Consider the following 24,820-nt stretch of genomic DNA (forward strand, 5'->3'; position numbering starts at 1 on the left):
ATTGATCCTGGAGCCAACATTTGTGGGAAAGGTAAGAGACAACCTGATGCATTACCAAAGTCTGGTGTAATACTGAACCTTTTACAGCATGATTGGTCTTCGTCATGAAGGATAGCTTCCATCTCGAAAGATATTTTGAATAAATGGGAACATTAGTTCTAATTTAAGGATATTCATTACTCATTTGGACTCTGGGAGAATGAGAACAGGCATACACTACACAGAATGATTGTAGATTATTTTGTTTAATAAAGTTCATTAACCACTCCTTCTTAGAGCTGTTATAAGAAATGAGTAATACAGCCAAAGTTACACAATGCAGTGAAGCAGATTACAGGCGGATTGTTAAACATTTACTCCAATATGATTTCCAGTAGTTTACTGCAATAACAATCAGAAAATGACTGTGAAGTGCATTGTATTACACTATTGTAAATAAGCAGAACATTGTTATTTCACTTACTGGTCATATGGTTACTGCATAGCACAATAGGCATCTGCTGACCATTATTTTCTTGTGTAATAATGTTTACAACTGTCATATAATACTGTGTGAAAATAAAATTTGTTTCTATCACTTGTGATAACTGGTTCAGTAGCACCCAATGGTTGGTTTGGTTTCCAGACAAAAATAAATTACAATACCTGTAAACTATTTTTAAATGAAAAATAAATAAATTACCCCCAAGAACTGTGTTTCCATTTGTGAAGAATTTAATACCTTAATTTATAAAATTAAAGTAACTGGGGTTAAAACAAAAGTTCAACTATTTAATTTTGAAAGCAGCATTCACTAAGCAATGGAGGATTCCGTGGACCCCACAGAAAAGAACCAAAACATTCTTTTCTATTAGAAGAGCCATCCAGATGGGGCTCACTTTTACTTTTTGCACTCTTTGGTTGCTGTAATATCTTTGGCATCTTCTGCAATTCCTGCATTATGATCCTTATGTTTATAGGGTCCCGGGAAGCCTTTAGTGTTATTTCATTAAATGGAAATGTCAGTATAAAATCACCAATGCGGTTCTTAGGCTTCTTATCAACTTCTGAAAGACTATACTGAGGAAAAGATGCTAGTTTGTATCTTTGCAAATCAACTGAAGGAAATCTTGGGCCCATTTTATGAAAATTCCCATTAGATTGTTCATATTTTGCTCCCAGCAACATTACTCTGCCCACTGGATTCTGTGTGCGTATATAACTTCTGTTCATCTTTTCTCTCATCTGTGAAGTCAAGGTTTTCTTTGGCAGTGATCTAGTGGGCTTCACATTCTTTATGCATTTCTTAGTGTCCAAACAATAGACAGACACAGCACCTGTAGAACTATATACCTTCTTGATATTTTTCCCAGAATCTTCCCCAGTGGAACGTGGCATGTGGGAGAACTGTTTGCTGGTATAAGATGATTTGTTCTCTTCTTCTACTTTTTGGGAATCCATCTCTTGATCTTCACTTTGGTTGTACCCATTAGATTGATTACAATTTTTACGATAGACTAATAGTGAATCATTTTGGGTACTGGACCAAATTTCTTTTGCTTTTTTAGAAGCATTGGAGTGAAGAGGCAGCACATTTCCAAATGAGTTAGTCACATAAAAGGAAGGATGGCTCCGAGAAAGTATATTATATTGCCAAGGACTTGGGTAACCACGTTGGCGCAATCTATCGACCTCTTTATAATTCAGCAGATCAATGAGGTCATATAAAAGCCCTTTCTTCACTATTACATCAGCATTACAGTCTACCATTAGTGCTGGACTATAATTTACTTCTAAAAGCCATGGTTTTATGTTTTCATCTATTAGGATATCAAACCCAAAGAGTTCAAGACAGTTAGGAGGGGATGGAATGGAGGGAGTAATTGTTAGCAAAGTCATTGTCACAATATTGCTTATCCTCTGCCACATGAGTGGTTCATTTATATTAAGACTATGCAGAAAAGCACGGAATTGACTCATTGTCCATTTGCAACCAGAACCAACCCGTTCTTTATCCACTGTGTAGGAAGGTCCAAATCTATTGATGCTGGTGTTTGTCAAATGAGCATATACATTATCTAAAGATGCAAGACTATACTTTTCTGTCCCAAACCGCACCAGACCTTCTTGATAAATATAAACTATCAATGGACAGAAACTAGTGACACAAACATAGATTCGCAAATCAAATTTGTAACCAGAGATAAGAAGAGGATTGCTGATATATTTTTGTACGATAACAGAACAGCTGTAAGTCAAATCTTTAATATCTTGAAATATAAATATTCCTCTACCACGAGAGAGATCAACAGGCTTGCATATCCAGTATCCAAGCTTTCCGCCATTTGCCTTCTTGTCTTTTGTATATTCAGCGACAAATTTGGTGTAATCATTGGGAAGAATGAAAGCTATAGGGCTAAAGTTATATGTTGTAGAGCCATAAACCCCTGACATACGCTTTAAATTACGAGCAAGATTGTCTTTTCGAGTTATGCCCATGATTTTTGGGTAGTGGATCAATCTTTGCCAAGGCATAATGTTTTCATACTCTGCATTGGAAAAACCCGATCGCCAATATAAATTCCAATCATTTTCATCCTGTTCTTCCTCATTAAATTCCACCCAACCACGCTCAAGGAGAACATCACGCACAATTTCAGGTGTGCCTTCATGGAGACGAAAGACCAATGACTTGGTTAGATCTTCTGATCCAGATTGACATGACATGGTTCTATGCAGTACTTACTATCCTTTAAAGGCAGAGAGAGAGGGAGGGAAATAAAAGATTAATAATTCTTATATCACAACATAATGACAAGTCCATTGCTCAATCTAAACAAAATCAATGTATGTTGGGCAAGAGAATTTGAAAAGTTAAGTTAAAACAATACAATACTCCAATCTAGCCAATAATTAAGCACCACACCTCACTAGTTAGTGGAATGAATGTATTAAATTGATGGAGCAGTAGCATTCCATTTCTGAAGGGGCAGTGTTTAGAGGTTGTCTAAAAAATGTGAAGACCAAATATAAATAAGTATATTGGATGTGAATACAGGAGATATGACCTCCTTTGTACATGATACAAAATTGGTGTTGTAGTGGACAGCAAAGAAGGTTATCTCAGAGTATAATGGGACCTTGATCAGATGGGTTGATGGGCTGAGAAGTGGCAGTTGGAGTTTAATTTAGAATGTGAGATGTTGCATTTTGGAAAGGCAAATCAGGGCAGGACATATACCTAATGGTAGGATCCTGGGGAGTGTTGTCAAACAAAAAGACCTTAGGGTAAGCGTCAAAGTCCCTTGAAAGTGGAGTAGCAGGTAGATAAGACAATGAAGGCAGCATTTGGTACACTTGTGTTTGTTGGTCAGTGCATTGAGTATAGATGTTGGCATGCCATGTTGATGTTGTACAGGACATTAGTTAAGCCGCTAATGGAAAACTGCATTCAATTCCAGTCTCCCTGCTGTAGGAAAGATGTTATGAAACTTGAAAGGGTTCAGAAAAGATTTGCAAGGATGTTGCCGAGGTTAGAGGGTTTCAGATATAGGGAGAGGCTTAATAGGCTGGGGCTGTTTTTCCTGGAATGTAGGAAACGGAGGGGTGACTTTATAGACATTTATAAAATCATGACGGACATGGATAGGGTGAACAACCAAGGTCTTTTTCCCAGGATAGAGGAATCCAAAATCAGAGGGCACATGTTTAAGGTAAGAGGGAAAAAATTCAAAAAATAACCTAAGGGGAAAGCTTTTCACACAGTGGATGGTCCCTGTATGGAAGGAGCTGCCAGAGGAAGTGGTGGAGGCTGGTACAATTACAGCATTTAAAAGGCATCTGGATGGGTACATGTACTGGATGAATTTAGAGGGATATGGGCCAAATGTTGTCAAATAGAACTAGATTAATTTATGATATCTGGTCAGCATGGACGTGTTGAACTGAATGGTCTATTTTCATGCTGTTCAACTTTGTGACTCTAGATTCTGAATGCTGGTGGCAAACTGATGGGAATTGTGTTGTGTTCGTGAACACCCTCCTACTAGATTGGTAAGTAGGTTCAAGTTACTTGAAAATCTCAAAATCGCTTTACCTAACAGACAAAATGATAGTTTGCAGGTACAAAGCAACTATGTACTTATCTTTAGCCAAGTACGTTGTTAATTGGATTCCACGTAGCCACTGGTCATGTGATGTTATTCTCATTTTTGGTCATTCAATTCAAAACAGTGACATGGAATGGAGAGGTGGCTCCCTGCCCTCAAACCTATGGATTTTGTGAGCTGGTAATACGTCTAACAGGACAAACTACTGCCTACTGATTGATTTAAAAGATATTATGCAATGCAAGTGACTAGTTAGGCAATTAATCATTCTGTGAATCCATCCATTTTTTCACTATTTTCACAAAGAGCACAAAGCTATAAAACCAAAAACAACGAGCTACAATTTAAAGATTTACACTTACATTCTGGTTTTGTGACTGTCTACTTAATTCTTGGGTTTTTTAATATATAAATCAGGTCTTGAAATCCCTAGCTGCAAGTTGAACCAATGACCCAGAATTTTCAGTCAATGCCAGTACCTCATGAAAAAAGTCAGTTACATACATGTTGGCAGATGCAAATCTCAAAATTGGAGTTACGTGCTTGGCTGCTCATAAATTACAAAAAGTCAAGTCTGACTGAATATTGGAGCACCTGACTGAAACAGTAGGAGGTAAGCAGCGAAACAGCTGAGTTTACTGTCAGATAGCTGGAAAGGATGGTGTTAAACATAGAACACTACAGGTCTATTGGCTCTCAATGTTGTGCTGAACTTTTATCCTACTCGAAGATCAGACAAACCTACATACCCTTCATTGTACTACTACCTTCCATGTGCCTATCCAAGAGTTGCTTAAATGTCCCTAATGTATCTGACTCTACTGCCACTGCTGGCAATGCATTCCACGCACCCACCACTCTGAGTAAACAGCCTACCTCTAACATCTCCCCTAAACGCTCCTCCAATTACATTAAAATCATGACCCCTCATGACAGAAATTTCCGTTCTAGCTATCCACTCTATCTATTTTGTACACGTCTGTCAAGCCACTTCTCATGCTCCTTTGCCCCAATTAGAAAAGCTCTAGCTCCTCAACCTTTCTTCATAAGACATGCCCTCCAGTCCAGGCAGCATCCTGGTAAATCTCGTCTGCACTCTCTCAAGTTTCCACATCTTTCCTGTAATGAGGCGACCAGAACTGAACACAATATTCCCAGTGTGGTCTAACCAGGACTCTATAGAGTTGCCGCATAAGCCCGTGGCTCTTAAACTCAATCCTCGTGCTAATGAGGATTCTTAAACAACCCTATCAACTTGGGTGACAACTTTGAGGGATCTATGGAATGAACCCAAGATCCCTCTGTTGCTCCATACTGCCAAGAATCCTGCCTTTAACTCTGTAAAGTGCATTCAGATCCAACCTTCCAAAGTGAATCACTTCACTTTTCCAGGTTGAATTCCATCTGCCACTCATCAGCCCAGCTCTGCATCCTGTCATTGTCCCGTTGAAACCTACAACAGCCCTCCACAGTATCCACAACTCCACCAACCTATGTGTCATCGGCAAACTTACTAACCCACCCTCCACTTCCTCACTCAAGTCATTTGTAAAAATCACAAAAAGCACAGGTCCCAGAATTGATCCCTGCAGAACACCACTGGTGACTGAGCTCCAGGGTGAATATTTTCCATCTACTACCACCCTCTGCCTTCTATGGGCCAGCCAATTCTGTATCCCTACAGTCAAATTTCCCTGTATCCCATGCCTCCTCACTTACCAAATGAACCTACCATGGGGAACCTTACCAAACACCTTGCTAAAATCCATGTACACAACATCAACTGCTCTACCTTCAATAAGGATTGTTAGGCATGTTCCATCCCTCGCAAAGCCATGCTGACTATCTCTAATCAAACTATGGTTTTCCAAGTAATCATAAATATTGTCTCTCAGAATCCTCTCCAATACTTTGCCCTCCACTGACATGAGATTGACTGGTCTGTAATTCCCAGGGTTATCCCTATTCCCTTTCTTGAATAACATTTGCCACCCTACAATCATCTGGCACTACTCCAGTGGACAGTGAGGACGTGAAGATTATCGCCAAAGGCACAGCAATCTCTTCCTTCACTTCCTGTAGTTAGCTTGGGTATATCCCATCTGGCCCAGGGGATATAATCATTCCAAATTTTCAACACAGCCTCCTTCTTAACATCAAACCGTTTGAACATATCAGTCTATTTCACGCTTTCCTCAGAAATGTCATGGTCCCCCTATGGAAAATAATGAACATGAAAGCATGGGAAGGGTTAAAGCATGAAGACCACTGGCAATCTGTGGTCTGTAAAGGCAGGATGGGATATGAATAGTGGAATGCTCTTACACCAATTAGCAGAGTAAGGTTAAGGCTGAAAGGTCACTATGGCGAGGTAAGATAACAGAGTAACTTGCATTATTACTTGTGTTAAGTGTTATTATGACAGGATTGGGCTTAATTAGTTAGTAGAGTCAGCTTGAGACAGGAGACTATTGTAATAGATGGAATAGCTAAATATCTATCATGACAGGTTAGTCTGAAATGGAAGATCACTGTAGCAGAGTTAGCAATAAATATCTAACCGTGACATTAGGATAACATTAAGTAGAATGTACAACTAAAGAGATAATGGGAACTAACATCACTGGTTTATTGTGTAGCTAGAGTGAGGGACTTTGATTAATATAGTTGGACATGCTGATAAGCTAACAGAAACATGATAAAAAAAAATCCACGGACCCGGAGGTTCGGGGGCATTCGAGAATCTGCTTTCTCAGTGTCACGGTTTTGTGTTTGCAAATAAAGTACCTACTTCTTGAAGAACTCTGTCTCCTGGTGATTCTCTATATTTTCTCCACAACACCCCTCAGTAGTGAATACTGAAACAAAGTATTAATTGAAGACCTCCCCTACCTCCAACTCCAGACACAAGTTCCCTCCAGTATCCCGAATTGGCCCTATCCTCACTCTTGAGAGTGTGGTGCTGGAAAAGCACAGCCCGTCAGACAGCATCCAAGAAGCAAGACAATCGACGTTTCAGGCATAAACCCTTCATCAGGAATGAGGCTCATGTGCCAAGAGGGCAGATATAAAAATGGGAGGGGTGGAGCTGGGGGGAGGGGTGGGGTAAGGTAGCTGAGAGTGTAATCGGTAAACGAAGGTGGGGGTGAAAGTGATTGGTCAGAGAGGATGGTGGAGCAGATAGGTGGGCAGGAAGATGGACGGGTAGAACAGGTCAAGAGGGCAGTGCTGAGTTGGAAGGTTGGATCTGGGATAAGATCGGGGGAAGGAGAAATGAGGAAACTGGTGAAATCCACATTGATCCCATGTGGTTGGAGGGTCCCATAGTGGAAGATGAGGTGTTCTTCCTCCAGGTGGCAGGAGATAAGGGTTTGGCAATGGAGGAGGCCTCGGACATGCATGTCCTTGGGGGAGTTAAAGTGTTCAGCCACGGGCCGGTGGGTTGTTTCTTGCATGTGTCCTGGAGACGTTCTCGGAGGCATTCTGCAAGTAGGTGTCCTGTCTCCCCAATGAGGAGGAGACCACATCGGGAGCAATCGATATAATAAATGACGTGTGTGGAAGTGGAAGTAAATCTCTGACAGATGCGGATGGCTCCTTTGGGGCCTTGGGCAGATTTGAGGGGGTTGGCGGTGGGGGGGGGGGGAGAAAAGAGGGGGAGGTGTGGGCACAGGTTTTTCAATTCTTGCAGTGGCAGGAGAAGGTGCCAGGAGAGGAGGGTAGGTTGGTGGGAGGGGGGGGGGGGGGGGGGGGGGGGGGAGGGGGAACGTTGACCTGACAAGAGTCTGCCAGAGGGAATGGCCTTTACAGAACATATCACTGGTAGTGGGGTCTGTTTGTAGGTTGCAGAAATGGTGGATGATGATGCAATGTATAATAGGTTGGTGGAGTGGAAGGTGAGGACCAGGGCGATTCTGTCCTTTAACGGTTGGCGGGGTGGGGATCAAGGACGGGGGTGTGGGAAGTGGCTGATATGCGTTGGAGGGCACCATTGACCATGTGGCTGGGGAATTTGCGGTCTTTGAAGGGGATGATCATCAGGCATGTTCTGTGGTGGAACTTGCCCTCCTGGGAGCAGATGCGGCGGAACTGAAGAAATTGGGAATAAGGGATAGCGTTTTTATAGGAAGCAGGGTGGGAGGAGGTGTTGTCCAGATAGCTGTGGGAATCAGTGGGTTTGTAGATGGCTGTGTTGGGGTTTGAGATGGAGAGGTCCAGGAAGGGGAGAGAGGTGTTTGAGATGGTCCAGGTGACTTTAAGGTCGGGTTGGAACTTGTTGATGAAGTTGATGACCTATTCAACCTCCTCGTGAGAGCACAAGGTGGCGCTGATACGGTCATCAATGTTGCGGAGGAAAAAATGGGGCAATGTAGTGGCAGAAGATGGACCGTTCCACATACCCGATGCAGAGACAGACATAGCTAGGGTCCATGCAGATGCCCATGGCTACCCCTTTGGTCTGGTGAAAGTGGGAAGATTCAAAGGAGAAATTATTGAGGATGAGGACCAGTTCAGCCAAACAAGTGAGAGTAGTGGAAGGGCACTGGTGGGGACAACAGGAGAGAAAGAAACGGAGGGCTTGGAGACCTTTGTCATAGCGGACAGATGTGTATAGGGACTGGATGTCCATGGTGAAGATGAGTCGTTGGGGGCCAGAGAAACGAAAGTCAGCCCACCTTATCCCAGATCCAACCTTTCAACTCAGCACTGCCTCTTGACCTGTCCATCTTCCTTCCCACCTATCTGCTCCATCCCCTCCCATTTTTATGTCAGTCTCCTTGGCCCACAAATCTCATTCCTGATGAAGGGCTTATGCCCGAAACATCGATTCTCCTGCTCCTCGAATGCTGCCTGTACTTTTCCAGCGCCACACCCTCGACTCTGATCTCCAGCATCTGCACTCTGGCCATCCTCTTGTTCCTTACGCAAGTGTAGAAGAATGCCTTAGGACTTTTTTTTTAATCCTACCTGCTAAAACAGTTTCATGTACCCTTCTAGCTCCTCCAAGTCCATTCTTCAGTTCCTTCCTGGTTACCTTGGAACCTTCTAAAGCCCTGTCTGATCCTTGCTTCCTCGATATTAAGTAAGTTGTCCCCAAATTTTGTAGATTATCTTTCTTAAAAAGATAGAATAGAGTTGAAAATGGAGAAGAACTTCTTCAAGAGGAATAAAAGATGATGTAATTGATTTCAAATGATTATATAGGATGTACAACACAAAAACAAGCCAGTCAGGCCAATGACTCAATGCGGGTGTCCATGCTCTACTGAAAGTCCTCCCATTTTTCCTCATCTAATGTAGTCATCTATTCACTTCTGCCACAAATGTTTTCACAGTTTCCCCATAAAGTTGCTTCAAATACATCCTGAGAGAGTATTCCACATCCTCGCCACTCTTTGTGTAAAACTGTTTCTTCTGAAATTCCCTATTGGATTTCTTGATTACCTTATATTGATGAACTCTAGATATGTTCTTCCTAACAATGTGAAACTTCCTCTCTGTATCCATTCTCCAAAAGCCTTTCATAATTTTGTAGGCTTCTGTTCGATCACCTCTCAGCCTTCTGTTGTCAAGAGAAAAGAGTCACAGCCTGTCGATCCTTTCTGATATGTATGCCCAAATATTTTTGGAATAATCCTTGTAAATCTTCTGTCAGCTCTGCAGTTGCTCTATATCCTTTTCATATAGTGATAAAAGCTGCACACGGTAATTTAAAATGTAGTCTAATTAAAGTTTTAATACAGGTTTAGTATAACTTGATTACTTCAGCCCTTCTAATAATAAAGCCTAGTACTTGTTCTTCTTATGACCTTGCTAAACGGTGTAATTTGGCGATTTGTGTAATTGTACTGCTCTATTCTTCTATTCCACCTAGACTTCCACCTAATTTCTTCCTTTGAAAACGGTGTTGAACTTTATTTACCAATTATTTGCACATCCCTGTAATTTTTTACATTTCTCTTCAGAATCGACCACTCCACTTCTCACCAGAAACTGGCATCATGTACAAATTTAGAAATTTGATTAGATTCCCTACAGTGTGGAAACAGGCCCTTCGGCCCAACCAGTGCACACCAACTCTCTGAAGAGTAACCCACCCAGACCCATTTCCCTCTGACTATTGCACCTAACTTATGGGCAATTTAGCATGGCCAATTCACCTGACCTGCACATCCTTGGACTGTGGGAGGAAACTGGAGCACCCAGAGGAAACCCACACAGACACGGGGAGAATGTGCAAACTCCACACAGACAGTCGCCCAAGGCCAGAATTGAACCTGGGACCCTAGTGCTGTGAGGCAGCAGTGCTAACCACTGAGCCACCGTGCCGCCCTAAATCATTGTTATGATTCCAAAGTCCAAATCATTCACATAAATTGTGAATAGATGTGATCCCAGCACTGATTCTGTGGGTAGACACTTCTCATCCTCTGCCACTCTGAATAACTACTTCTTTAATCACACCTTCTGCTTTCTGTCTTGAAGCATCCTAGCAATCCAATCTGCAACTTGTCACCTGACTCCAAATTCAGTGATTTTTATTCATCAGTACATTAGAGACATTTTATTAAAGACATTTTCAAAATCTGGATTAATTACATTTTCTGCAGTACTGCTGTCTGCTTTCTTAATCCTGCCAATAAAATCAATAACATCAATCAAACAAGTTTTGCCTGCAAAAATCTATGCTAACTATTCATTATTATTGTTTCTATATATGTTCTACTATTTTCTTGTGAGATATCATATTATGAGATATTGTGTTATACGTTATCCTTAACGCACTCATCAGCTCACTATATTCATTAATACAGGGTGTCCGTCCGTTCGGTCGTTCGTTCGTTCGTTCGTCCGTCCGTCCGTTTCATTCAACCAACCAACCAACCAACCAACCGCGATTCTGTAGTATATTTTACTATCCAAATTTAAAACAGCCCTTTCTACTCAAAACAACCCATTTCAAAATTACTGCATTTTCATACATCATCAGCCCTCGCCACAAGCAGTGTTTACCTCTGAATACGTTTGGCATACAGAACAATATCATCCCCATCAAGACTCCACAAACATTATATTAAGCAGCCCTTACCGACCAGCTCCTGGACCTGAATAGATTCCCAATTAGTGTGTACCTTTTAACTGGGCCATTATCCCTTTAACTAACTGACAAAACAGTGCTTCCATTAAATTGCATGAATGAATGAAACTCATATCAGCAAATAGTAAACAAATCTCACAAACCAGCTGTGATAATCAGTTTAAAGTCCTGTATTTTTTTAAAGTATAGGTACAATTTTTAACTTATTTAGACCTACAGTAAGCAGGCCTATTTTTTTAAAAACATTTACTAACTTCAAAGACAAAAGGATTAACACCTCTTAATTATGCAAGCAGACAGGACAGACACTCTTAATCCAATCAGCATTTAGCACGTTTTAACCCATCTCCTGCCTCCCAGAACAGAAGCCCTTCAACCTTTGTCTACTATAGATAGAACAATGTAACACCATAGTAATGGAATTTTAATAAATGTAAGAACTATGGTATAAAGGTGCTCTTGTAAGAACTGTATTTCAGGATTCTATTGCCACCTCGTGCTTGTGCTGTGATTGCTGAATAAAAGGCTATTTTCACCACTCACCGATTCCGGTAATTATTTGAATACGATCCACACTCTCCAAGAGTAAGAATACCATTTTTCTCCTTACCACTGATATAAGAAGAATGATCTGTAATTCTCTGGATATATTGTTCCCCTTTTAAATGTACGGTTTGCATTGGGCTTTCACCCAATCTGTTGGTATTACAACTGCTAATGAATTATTAAGTATCAATAGTAATACCTTTACTGAATCTTCTTTAGATTGCCTTAAAATAAATGATTGTAATTTATTCAGTCCAGCTGTCTCACCATCAGAGCTTGCTTAGTTTAGTCAATACATCCTCTTATTTTTATTTAAAAACACAGTCCTCATCAATTAATTTTGTTCCCACATGTTGTATCTTCCAAATATTGAATTTAGCTTTAATATTTCTGTCATCTCGCTATTGTTACTTAGATTAGATTAGATTCCCTACAGTGTGGAAACAGGCCTTTTGGCCCAACAAGTCCACATCGACCCTCTGAAGAGAAACCCACCCAGACCCATTTCCCTCTGACTAATGCACCTAACGTTATGGGCAATTTAGCATGGCCAATTCACCTGACCTGCACATCTTTGGACTGTGGGAGGAAACCGGAGCCCCCGGAGGAAACCCATGCAGACACAGGGAGAATGTGCAAACTCCACACAGACAGTCGCCCAAGGCTAGAATCGAACCTGGGTCCCTGGCGCTGTGAGGCTGCAGTGCTAACCACTGAGCCACCCATTATGGTATTATCTTGTTTCTCCCTTAAATGGTCCTATTCCCTATTCCACATTTTTTTTGGGATGAGGATCTCGCTCACTAGGCCAGCATTTATTGCCTATCCCTAAGTGCACAGAGGACAGTTAAGTGTCAACCACATTGCTATGGGTCTGGAGTCACATGTAGGTCAGACCAGGTAAGGATGGCAGTTTACTTCCCTGAAGGACATTAGTGAACCAATGGGTTTTTCCAACAATTGACAATGGAGTCATGGTCATCATTAGACTCTTAATTCCAGATTTTTGTTGAATTCGAATTCTACCATTTGCTGTAGTAGGATTTGAACCTAGGTCCCCAGAACATTACCTGAGTCTCTGGATTAATCACCCAGTGAAAACACCACTAGGCCATCACTCCCCATTCTATTGCTGTGCCTGTAAAATATTTAACTAACTTACATTTGTTCACCATTGTGCATTGTTCATTTTCATTGTTCTTCTTTGCCTTCTTAACTTTTAATTTTTGGCTGTGTTTACTTATGCCACAATACTAGTGAGAAGCACTCCCTGCACATGTTCAGATACAGTGAGAGTCTGAGGGTTGACGTTTTCCAAAACCGAAAGGACTAAGAACCTGTCTAAATATGACAAATGGGTCCCAATTCCAGCATTCCCACCCTATTCCTAGTATTTCAATTCTCTTTGGAACGGGATGAGGGCAGGCTTCATTGTAGGGTACACATTTCCTTGTCCACTTATGGCTCCATAGTTTTGATTCAGGAACTTTTTGAAAAGGTAAGTGAAAACCATTTTAACTATTCCACTACAGCTCCTCTGTGCCAACTCATGTTTGCATATATCACCATAGCTCCCATGAGAACACTCAACCTGTCCACTATCCCCAATAAGTTCCTCATACATTCCATGCTAATTCAGGGTCCTTCGATTTCCATTCATTCATGTGCACAACCTATAGGCCTATAGTAACAATGACATGTGTGGAAGTGCTCAAACAACATCACCCATTCACAAATTGCATTTTGAAAAAGAACTACTGATTCTACAACCCTGTATAAAAAATTGAGAATTAATCATACCATTGAAGTATCAATAACAAAAGCTTTAAATATGACATTGATAAAACAGATCACAAAAAGATAATTCATAACCACAGTGATGTCAGTCATGTTCTCTGCACCATTATAAAAATATTATGTAAGCAAGTTTGTTTACAAGTTTCAGAGCTTCTAGCAAAGCCTTATACTGCATGCCAGATCTTAATTAGATCTTATACATTAGTTCAATGCCACCTATAAAGAACCCCTCAACCACTAGCCCTCACATAATACACTTAATCTTACAAAAGAAACTTACAGCCAGTCTCCACAAGATGCTGCAGTACTCGCGATATTAAGGTGTTTGCTTCATCAAGAAACAGGGCAAGGAGTTCTGGTTTTGAATTCCATTCTAACAGTTGGGCATCCAGTATCAGTGGCACAGAGCTTGTACCAAGTTGATTGTTCCATGACTAGTCAGTCATTGCAGCATCCCTGTGAAGTAGCACAAACCGTAAGCTTTCATACCATTTTCTGTTCCATTCATTCAATCATTCTTGGCTTATATAATCCTTTCCTATGGATCCATTCCATGAATGAGAGGGATCGTCAGGAGTAGTCAGGGAAGAAGCTGATGATAATGTTGATTATAACAACAAAAGGAAAGAAATACAATAGAGAATACTGGTCTCTTCCCTACTCCATTTACTACCAGAAAATATTTGTCTTTTAAAAACTTGGCTATCCACACAGTCTCCTGTCCAGTCTATCTTACACACCTATCAACTCAAATTCATCCAAATCCTCCTACCCATTTTTAAAATTTGCACCATATTTGCTTCCATTCATCGTATTTATACTATTTGTATTGACTCCCAGTCCACCAACCTACTAGAATCTTTATACTGCCTCCCTCTATAAACCTTTCCTGATCTATAATCCTCTAGTACAGTCAAATACTCTTGGTCTGACTACTGGCACCAAGCTCCAAATTCCAGAATTTTCTCCTTAAATAGTTTAAAATGGAAAAATCTTTGATTTCTCATTTAAAACATTCCTCAAAACTCTCTTTATGACGGAGTTATCATAAGACTGAACTCCAGCTGGAACGATTGGCAAACCAGTAAGGAATGTAAAATTGGGCAGAATATCATTGACATTATTCCTTGCACTGGTTCAGCAATTTCTTCATGGTGGCTGGAGGTCAATGCTAACTAGCACATCTTGAGAACCTAAACTTCCACTCAACATTTCCCTCCTTTGGTGTCAATTATACCTTATTTGAATATACTGCTGAGTTACATAAGTGTCTTCTATTGTGAAGACTGATGCAAAGTATTTATTCAACTCCTCTGTCATTTCTTAGTTCCTCATTATCATTTTCCTAACCTCGTTCTCATAGGTGTCTATGTTTGCTTTGACTTCTGTCTTTTTTATGTATTTAAAGAAACAATTGCTATCCATCTTGCTATTGCTTGCAAGTTTACTCTCAAGATTTATCTTTTCCCTCTTCATTTTATTTTGATTGTCTTTTACTGGTTTTGAGAATACAGCAATATCGTTAGCCTACCTGAAAACAAGAGACACAAGACCATTATTCTAAACAAATCAGACTACCTTAAAAAGGCAAATGCTCTGCTTTCAGATACTGACACTTACTCGCAAGTGGTGATAGACCTGACCCCACAATTAGAAAACAGAACCTCATCCTTGTTAATAGGACTTCAAAGATTGGGAGAATTAAAGAGGACAGACTTCCAAAATATGAAATCAGATGGATCAAACACACCATGCTTCTACAGATTGGCAAAAATACACAAACCTGGGGCCCTCCTCAGACCCACAGTCTCTCTACCTGGTACACCAACATACAGACTAGCCAAGGAACTTCACCAAAAACTAAAACACCTAATTGAAGATTCACGCCACTCCATTCACTCCACCCAAGAACTCCTGAATATATTCAAAACACCAAGATAGAAGAGGACGAAACAATGGTCTCCTTTGACATTACAGCTCTTTTCACATCAATTAACATCGACCTAGCCAAAGAAACACTGGCATCACTACTAGGAAAACCAATACCACAAACACCAGACAGCACAAACCTCATCAGCAAGCCAACATCCTCAAGCCTGTGTCTGACCACCCACTTCACATTCAATAACAAAACCTATACACCAAAGCAATGGAACACCCATGGGATCTCCAAGATCAGGGCTCATAGCTAAAGCAGTATTGCAGAGAATAGAACAAAGTATCTATCCAACCCAAACTTTGGGTCCACTACATGGATGACACCTTTGTCATCACAAAACGGAACAAATTAGTGAAAACATTCAACACCATCAACAATATCCTGACAGGCATAAAATTCAAAAAGAGGAGGTGAACGACAATAGACTCCCATTCTTAGAAATAAAACAACAAACACAGACCAAATACTTAACTTCAGAAACAATTGTCCCAATACCCACATTCGGAGCTGCAGCAAGATATTATTTCAAGGAGCTACATCACACTGCAGCATCCAAGAACTACAAAGAACAGAAGAAAAATACCTATATAATATTTTCAAGAAAAACAGGTACCCAATAAACATAATCTGCCAATTCCTCAGAAACAAACCCAAACAGGCAGACACAACACAACCAAAAACTATAGCCACATTTCTGATATGTTTTTGATGTAATGTAATGACTTCCAGACTACTCAGACACCTTGGCATCATGATAGCCCACAAACCACCTGCCAACACACTTAAACAGTGACTAATGAACCTAAAGGATCCATTAGATACTACCAGCAAAACTAATGTCATTTACAAAGATACCATGCAAGGACTGTGAAAAAACACTATTGGACAAACAAGCAGAATACTTGCCACCAGGACGTATGAACACCAACTAGCCACCAAAAGACATAACCCATTATCACTAGTTTCTATACGTACAGACAAAGAAGGACACCACGTTGACTGGGACAACACACACATCCTTGGACAAGTGAAACAAAGACATGCACGAGAATTCCTAGGAGCCTGGCAATCTAGCCAGAGCTCTATCAATAAACACATCGATTTAGACCCCATCTACCTTTCCTTGGGGAAACAAAAAAACAGAAATGACATCACCCACCTTAAGAAATCAAGACCTATAAATAGAGGTGGAACATACCACCAGCACGTCACTGGAGGCTCTCACTGATGATGTTACCTAGTCATGGTGGCAAAACATCTGAAAACAAACCTTCCAGCTCAGTGAGCTAACTTACATCCATATCATCGACCTGAGCTACAAATCTTCTCAAAAATCATGAATATTCCCAATCCTCTGGCTTACCACTATCTTTGCCACGTTGTATGTTTCTTCTTTTGATATGATACTTTCTTGAACTTCTCTGGTTAACCATGGTTGGCTTATCATGGGGAAAAGTAGAAAAGTAGAGTTGAGGAATATCAAATCTGTCATGATCGCTTTGAATGGCATAGTAGCTTCAATAGGCTGAATGTTTTCTTCTGTTCCCTATTAACACCAAACTAACAGGCCTGTAGTCTTGGTTTTCTCTCCCTCTTTTCTTATATAGTGAGGCTGTACTTGCTATTCTTCAGTTTGCAGGAATCTATAGAATTTTTAAAGATGACTACTAATGAATCTACTAAATAGTATGTAACTGCATGCTAACTAATCCACTTAGTTTTGAGCCCTACCTTTTCATAAATACTATTGTTAGATTAGATTAGATTACTTACAGTGTGGAAACAGGCCCTTCGGCCCAACAAGTCCACACCGACGCGCAACCCACCCATACCCCTACATTTACCCCTTTAACCTAACACTACGGGCAATTTAGCATGGCCAATTCACCTGACCCGTACATTTTTGGATTGTGGGAGGAAACCGGAGCACCCGGAGGAAACCCACGCAGACACGGGGAGAACGTGCAAACTCCACACAGTCAGTCGCCTGAGTCGGGAATTGAACCCGGGTTTCTGGCGCTGTGAGGCAGCAGTGCTAACCACTGTGCCACCGTGCCACCCTAACTTCTTCACAACTCCCTCGTTTCCCTAGTATTTCCAGGAAATTTTCTGCAGTTCCCCCTGTAAATGCTGACACAAAGTAATTGTTTAATTCTTCATTACAAATTCTCCTGTCTCCATCTGAAATGGACCCACATTTGACTTTGCTAACCTTTTCCTTTTCATATACCTAAAAAAGCTTTTATGGTTGTGTCTTTTTGTTACTCACTAGTTTACATTTACATTCACATTCACTTATTTTCTTTTTTTAATCAATTTGTTGGTTATCTGTTGCTGGATTATAAATTGCTCCCAATCCTTGGGCGTTTTCTGGCAATCTTACAAACCACTTATTTTAATCGGATGCAATCTTTAACTTCCTTTTGTTGCCATGGTTGATTCACTTTTTGTATTACATATTTATTGTAGACCACGCAATATTAGCCATTGCTGTCTATCATCAAATTCTGGACATAGGGTAATTAAGATATTCTATCATTTTCAAACAATGTAAAACTCAATCCTATTGTGCCCTTAACTGCCAAATTACAATTGGCCTCTTCTTATTACATGATACTAAATCTTCCTCAACTTTGTTTGTTTGAATATAATTCTGTTTTCTGATCCTATTAGCATTTGCCTTCATTTTATCTGCCTTCTAATTTATTTGCATCTTTTTAACTTTCTGTTATCCATTGTGTCCCTCCGTTCCCAGCTTTCTTGCAGGTTCACATTTTCTGCAAATCTAGTTTAAACCCTCATCAACAGTACTCGCAAATGCCCCGATGAGCATGCTAATCATATTCCTGTTAAGGTACAACCTGTTTGTCTTATACAAACCTCATCTGCTCCAGAAATAGTCCCAATGCCTCAGAAATCTGATCCCCTCCCTACTACACAAATTCTCCTGTCATGCATTCAATTGCTCAATCTTTCTATTCCTGTGCACACTACCACAGGGAATAATCCTGAGCTTAGTGCTTTTGAGTGCTACTTTTTAATTCCTTTCCTAACTGCCTAAAATATGCTTTAAGGACGTCATCCCTCTTTCCTTATCATTGATATCATTGTGATCCATAGCCTTTAGTTGTTCTCCCTCTTGCAGAAGAATAGCCTGGAGCTGCTCTGAGACATCTGTAGGATTGAGGTTTCTTTTCGATCATTGTTTATTTTCACATAAGAAAGTCAGGAACTAAATTATATTTTGTTTAATTATGGACAATTCCAAAGCATTTATTTTCAGTTAATGAAGAAAGCCAGGTGAAAAGTAGGGCATTGATTTTCTGATTGCTATTTTACAACTCAGCTAATGTATACTTGGGTTAACATACGAGAGTAATTTGAAAGAAAATATATGTTTACTCAAAGGCGCAGCTAGCTAAGTGGTAGGTCTAACAGTCAAGATTATAGTAGCGCTGGAAAAGCACAGCAGGTCAGGCAGCATCCGAGCAAGAAAATCAACATTTCAGGCAAAAGCCCTTCATCAGGCTTTTGACCAAAACGTCGATTTTTCTGCTCCTCGGAAGCATCCTGACCTGCTGTGCTTTTCCAGCACTACTCTAATCTTGACTCTAACCTCCGCATCTGCAATACCCACTTTCACCTAAATGATAGGTCTAAGTATATTAGTTTGTGAGATTATTTTGAGGTTTAATTTGTTTTAGATATCAACAGTTGTTGTATAGTCATATGGCTCTTGTAGCTAAAGGACATTATCTCCAAAATATCTGATTCAGATGTATCAATTCAGACATTTAGGGTAATAGTTAACTACAAGGAGGTGACACTATATGTTCTAAGCAAATGCATTATTTGTTTATTGTTATACCATCATCTTGGTACAGATCTTTGGAACTGGTAAACAAAAAGAGGTAAGCTGTTATAAAATGGACAATTACCTAAAATGATTTGCATGTAAAAGAATGATAGGAGGAAGACAATTACTGTTTTTAAAGAAATCAATCAAGAATTAGGCTTGGTCTACCTAGCAAATCCAAAATTGACCATAAACTGTTCATGTACAAATAAGCTATTATAGCTCAAGATACCTCTGTTCATCTACAGAATTGGAATTAGAATCCCAACAGTGTGGATTTTGGCCATTTGGCCCAACAAGTCCATATTGACCCTACGAAGAGTATCCTACCCAGGCCCATTCCCCTACATCTATCAATCTACATTTACCCTAACTAATGCATCTAGCCTACACATCTCTGAACACTATAGGCAATTTAGCATGGCCAATTCACCTGACCTGCACATCTTTGGACTGTTGGGGGAAACCCATGCAGACACGGGAAGAATCCTGGGGAGAATGTGCAAATTCCACACTGACAGTTGCCTGAGGTTGGAATCAAACCTGGGTCCCTGGCACTGTGCGGCAGCAGTGCTAACCACTGAGCCACCGTGCCACAGGGCATTGTAGCTAGTAAGGGTTAATAAGGCCTGAGTTTAAATGATGCAAGAATCAGATCAAAGATAAACATAAGAACAAGGAACATAGCAGGAAATTCAGCCCCTCGAGCCTGCACTACCATTTGAAATGATCATGGCTGATCTCATCTTGGTCACTCTCTACAGACCTTCAACCCATTACTATTTAAAGATCTGTCTATCTCCTCCCCACATTTACTCAATGTCCCAGCATCCACCGCACTATAGAGTAGTGAATTCTGCACATTCACGACTTTGACAGAATTAATTTCTCTTTATCTGGTTTAAATCTGTTACCCCTTAAACTAAAACTATGACTTCTTGTTCTAGGTTGCCCCAGATGAGGAAACATCTTTTCTACATCTATTTTGTAGAATGCCCTCTAGCATCTTGTAGACCTCAATTAGATCTCCTCTCATTCTTATAAACTGCAAAGAGTATAGCCCTAAACTGCTTAATCTCTCTTCAGAAGACAAAATCATCTCTGGAATCAATCTAGTGAACCTCGTCTGAACTGCCTCCGGTATAACTACATCCCTTAAGTAAGGTGACCAAAATTGTATGCAATACTTCAGAGGCAGAGGCAGTCTCACTAATGCCTTACACTAGTGCAGCAACACTTCCCTAATTTTATATTCTATCCTTGAGCAATAAATGCCAAAATGCCATTTTCCTTCCTGATTACCTGCTGTACCTTCATATGTGTTTCTGTGGGAAATTAGGAATTAGCAACAAAGACTGGCCTGGTCACAGATCGTCACATCCCACAAATGACAAAGAAATATTCAAGATGGACATGACTCCAGTTGTCAACAAAAACATTACATACAGCCTCCCATCCTTACCACCACTAGCCCATCTTGCCATGATCACCTTCCCATTGCTAACATACATTACCTTCCCTCACTTCTTGCACCCACCCAAAGCTGCTACACACTCCTTGTCCCTTTGCCTCCACACACTCCCTCATTCCCTCACTACCACACACTCCTTCCCTTTGACCCTACATACAGCCCCTCCCCTCTCCATCTCAACTCCCCTTGGTGTGCCCACTTGCACCACCTTCCTTCAGCCCCCAATACACCCTTTCTTTTACCATGTTCCCCATGCAGCCCTCCTTCTGCATCACAGCCTCTCCCCTCTACTCCACCCATGCCACTACCGTGCATTGCCACAGTGAAAAGCTCAACCTCACCCTTGGCTCCACTATTCTCTTCTCAACTCCTAAAGCTCCCATCTCCCCTTGCTGCCATATACTCTCTCATCCCTTTCCCTGCGTACCCCCCTCCCTCACCTCCACCTCTCATGCCGGCATATTCATCCACTTTCCCTTCCCTCCCCTTGGTCCCTCCTCTTACCTGCGTCCCCTCACTCCCCGCGGCCCCTTCTGAATGTCCTCTCGCCCCTCACTCTCTACCTCATTGCCCTTCCTCTCCTCATTTTCTTTCCCTCGAGACTGCCCACACTCCAACCCTCTCCTCTCGAAGCTCCCCTGACTGACACTCACCTCCTATTCCCGGTTCCTCTACTGCCGGTGCTGGCTGTCGATAACTCGACCGCTCGATTCTAAACCGTCTTCACGGTCGCTAGGCAACAGCACGCATCCATGATCATCACAGTAGCCTCTGCGTCACTTCCTGCGTTCCGGCCTGTGGAGGGAGTGTTCACTCGGGGTCAAAGATCACGGAGAGGATCCAACTTGGAGTTGCCTGGGCAACCAGTCTCAGTCTTATTGTCTATCCATTAACACGTGGGCTAGGATTTCCAACTAGGAAGCGATCATTTTAAAAACTGAAGTTTTTTTTTATTTCAAAAATATACTTTATTCATAAATACTTTGATCTATACAACTGGACATGTCATACATATGTACACATTCCATTTCTTTGCATATCGAAACAGAGTAATCATTCTTATTTACAGGTTGGTGCGATTACATTAAGCTGAGGCGCCAGCAGAGCCCAAATGACTGCGTGGGCCCTCTGTTCTTCTTAGGCAGGCAGATGTTACACGGTGGTCTTTCCCCACCGCGCCTTGGCGGCAGCTGCCCCAAGCTTCAGTGCATCCCTCAACACGTAGTTCTGGACCTTGGAATGTGCCAGTCTGCAACACTCAGTTGGGGTCAACTCCTTCAGCTGGAAGATCAACAGGTTTCGGACCACCCAGAGAGCGTCCTTCACCGAGTTGATGATCCTCCAGGCACAGTTGATGTTCGTCTCGGTGTGCATCCCGGGGAACAGACCGTAGAGCACGGAGTCCCGCATCACGGCGCTGCTCGGGATGAACTTCGATAATCACCACTGCATTCCTCTCCAGACTTCCTCTGCATAGGCACATTCCAAAAGGAGGTGTGTGACAGTCTCGTCCCCCCCGCAGCCGCTTCGAGGGCAGCGTGCGGTGCGGCTGAGAGTCCGGGCGTGCATAAAGGATCTCACAGGCAGAGCCCTTCTCACCACCAGCCAAGCCATGTCTTGGTGCTTGTGGAAAGTTCTGGCGATGAGGCATTCTGCCAAATGGCTTTGACAGTCTGCTCAGGAAACCGCTTGACAGGATCCGCCCTCTCCTTTTCCCGAAGGGTCTCAAGGACACTATGTGCTGACCACTTCCTGATGGACTTGTGGTCAAAGGTGTTTTTCTTCATAAACTTCTCCACGAAGGTCAGGTGAAACGGAACGGTCCAACTACTCGGAGCGTTCCGCGGCAGCGAGGCCAGGCCCATCCTTCGCAACACCGGGGACAGGTAGAACCTCAGTACGTAGTGACACTTGGTGTTTACGTACCGGGGATCCACACACAGCTTGATGCAGCCACACACAAAGGTGGCCATCAGGGTGAGGGTGGCATTGGGCATGTTTTTTCCCCCATTGCACCGGTCTTTGTACATTATGTCTCTTCGGACCCGGTCCATCTTTAATCTCCACATGAAGTGGAAGATGGCCTGGGTGACTGCGGCAGCACAGGTTCTGGGGATAGGCCAGACCTGTGTCACGTATAACAATACTGAGAGTACCTCACACCTGATGACCAGGTTTTTACCCGCGATGGAGAGTGACCGTTGCTCCCATCTGCCTAGTTTCTGTCTCACCTTCCTGATCCGCTCCTCCCAGGTCTTGGCGCACACCCCAGCCCCCCCCCCGAACCAAATACCCAGCACCTTCAGGTGGTCAGTCCTGACGGTGAAGGGGATAGAGGATTGCTCGGCCCAGTTCCCGAAGAGCATGGCTTCGCTCTTGCCTCGGTTTACCTTGGCCTCCGAGGCACATTCGAACTGGTCACAGATGCACACGAGTTTGTGCACGGACAGCGGATCCGAGCAGAAAACGGCGACGTAATCCATGTACAGGGAGGCCTTAACATGCAGGCCCCCGCTGCCAGGAATAGTCACCCTTCTCAGGCTCGCATCCTTCCTGATGGACTCGGCAAATGGTTCTATACAGCACACAAACAAGGCAGGAGAGAGAGGGCAGCCCTGCCTGACTCCAAATCTGACTGGGAAGTAATCTGATTCCCACCCATTGATTGAGACTGCACTGACAATGTTGGTGTAGAGCAGTCTGATCCAATTAGCGATTCCCTCCCCGAAGCCCTTTTTGGAGAGGACATCCCTCATATATGTATGCGATATCAGTCAAAGGCTTTCTCCTGGTCCAGGCTGATGAGGCAGGTGTCCACCCCCCTGTCCTGCACTAGGCAATCGTATCTCTGAGGAGTGCGAGACTCTCAGCGATCTTCCTGCCCGGTACAGCACAGGTTTGGTCAGGGTGAATCACCGATCCCAGAGCAGACCTGACCCGGTTGGCGATGACCTTTGACAAGATTAGGTAGTCTGTGTTTAACAGTGAGATCGGTCTCCAATTTCTAATTTCCTCCTTCTCCCCCTTCTGCTTGTAGATGAGGGTGATGATGCCTTTCCTCATGGATTCACTCATGGTATCTGCCCGAAGCATACTGACATACACCTCCAGCAGGTCCTGGCCAATCAAGTCCCAAAGACCGGAATAGATCTCGACCGGTAAGCCGTCGCTCCCGGGAGTTTTATTCTTTTCGAAGGACTCGAGGGCCTTGGTCAGCTCATCCAGAGATAGCGGCTCATCCAGCCTCTCTCGTGTTCCGTCGTCTAGGACCTCCGTGATAGAGGACAGGAACAACTGGGAGGCCGCGCTGTCGGTTGGCTTCGAGTCATACAAACTGGCATAGAAGGATTTACTGATCCTCATGATGTCAGCCTGAGATGACGTTATCGAGCCATCTTCTTCCTTCAGGCTGCTGAGCACGGAGCTCTCTTTGTGCACTTTCTGGAAGAAGAAACGTGAGCACGTCTCGTCCTGCTCCACTGAGCGGACTCTGGACCGGAAGATTATCTTGGAGGCCTCTGAGGCAAAGAGCGAGGCTTGCTGGCCCTTCACCTGGAGGTCCTCCGTGACATCGACCCCCAACGTCTGCAGCAGGAGCAGGTTCTGCATACTTTCCTGGAGTTGGGACAGTTTTCCCCGCCTCTCTCTCGCTTTCTGAACACCTTTGAGGATGAAGAACCTCTTGATGTTCCCTTTTATTGTTTCCCACCAGTCCGCTGGGGACTCAAAGAGGGGTTTCACAGTTCTCCAATCTGCGTAATCCCTCTTGAGCTCCTCGATGTTTCCCGGGGTCAACAGCTTGGTGTTCAGTTTCCACGTTCCCTTACCAGCCCGCTGCTCGTCCTGTAGGTGACAGTCGGCCAGCAGGAGGCAGTGGTCAGAGAAGAACACCGGCTTGACGTCGGTGGATCTGACCGAGAGCGTTCAGGACACAAACAGGTAATCTATCCTTGAGCGGATAGACCCGTCTGCCCATGACCAGGTGTATCTACGCTGCGCTCCGTCTGCAGGGGTGCTGAAGACA

The 24,820-nt window shown here is 42.6% G+C and overlaps 1 protein-coding gene across 1 annotated transcript; it reads right to left on the bottom strand.

The window, feature by feature from the left end:
* Positions 1 to 232: 232 nt before the first annotated feature.
* On the bottom strand, positions 233 to 21,543 carry ttll2 (tubulin tyrosine ligase-like family, member 2). The gene is made up of 3 exons (XM_043696274.2): positions 21,450 to 21,543; positions 13,811 to 13,986; positions 233 to 2,729 (listed from the first exon to the last, which is right to left on the bottom strand). Exon 3 carries the CDS (start codon positions 2,704 to 2,706, stop codon positions 772 to 774), a length of 1,935 nt encoding a protein of 644 aa, XP_043552209.1. The 5' UTR covers positions 2,707 to 2,729; positions 13,811 to 13,986; positions 21,450 to 21,543; the 3' UTR covers positions 233 to 771.
* Between the last annotated feature and the right edge of the window lie 3,277 nt (positions 21,544 to 24,820).

Source organism: Chiloscyllium plagiosum, unplaced genomic scaffold (assembly GCF_037043375.1).
Source record: "Chiloscyllium plagiosum isolate Xiang-an unplaced genomic scaffold, Cpla_swu_hap1 HiC_scaffold_10, whole genome shotgun sequence".
Taxonomy (NCBI): Eukaryota; Metazoa; Chordata; class Chondrichthyes; order Orectolobiformes; family Hemiscylliidae; genus Chiloscyllium; species Chiloscyllium plagiosum.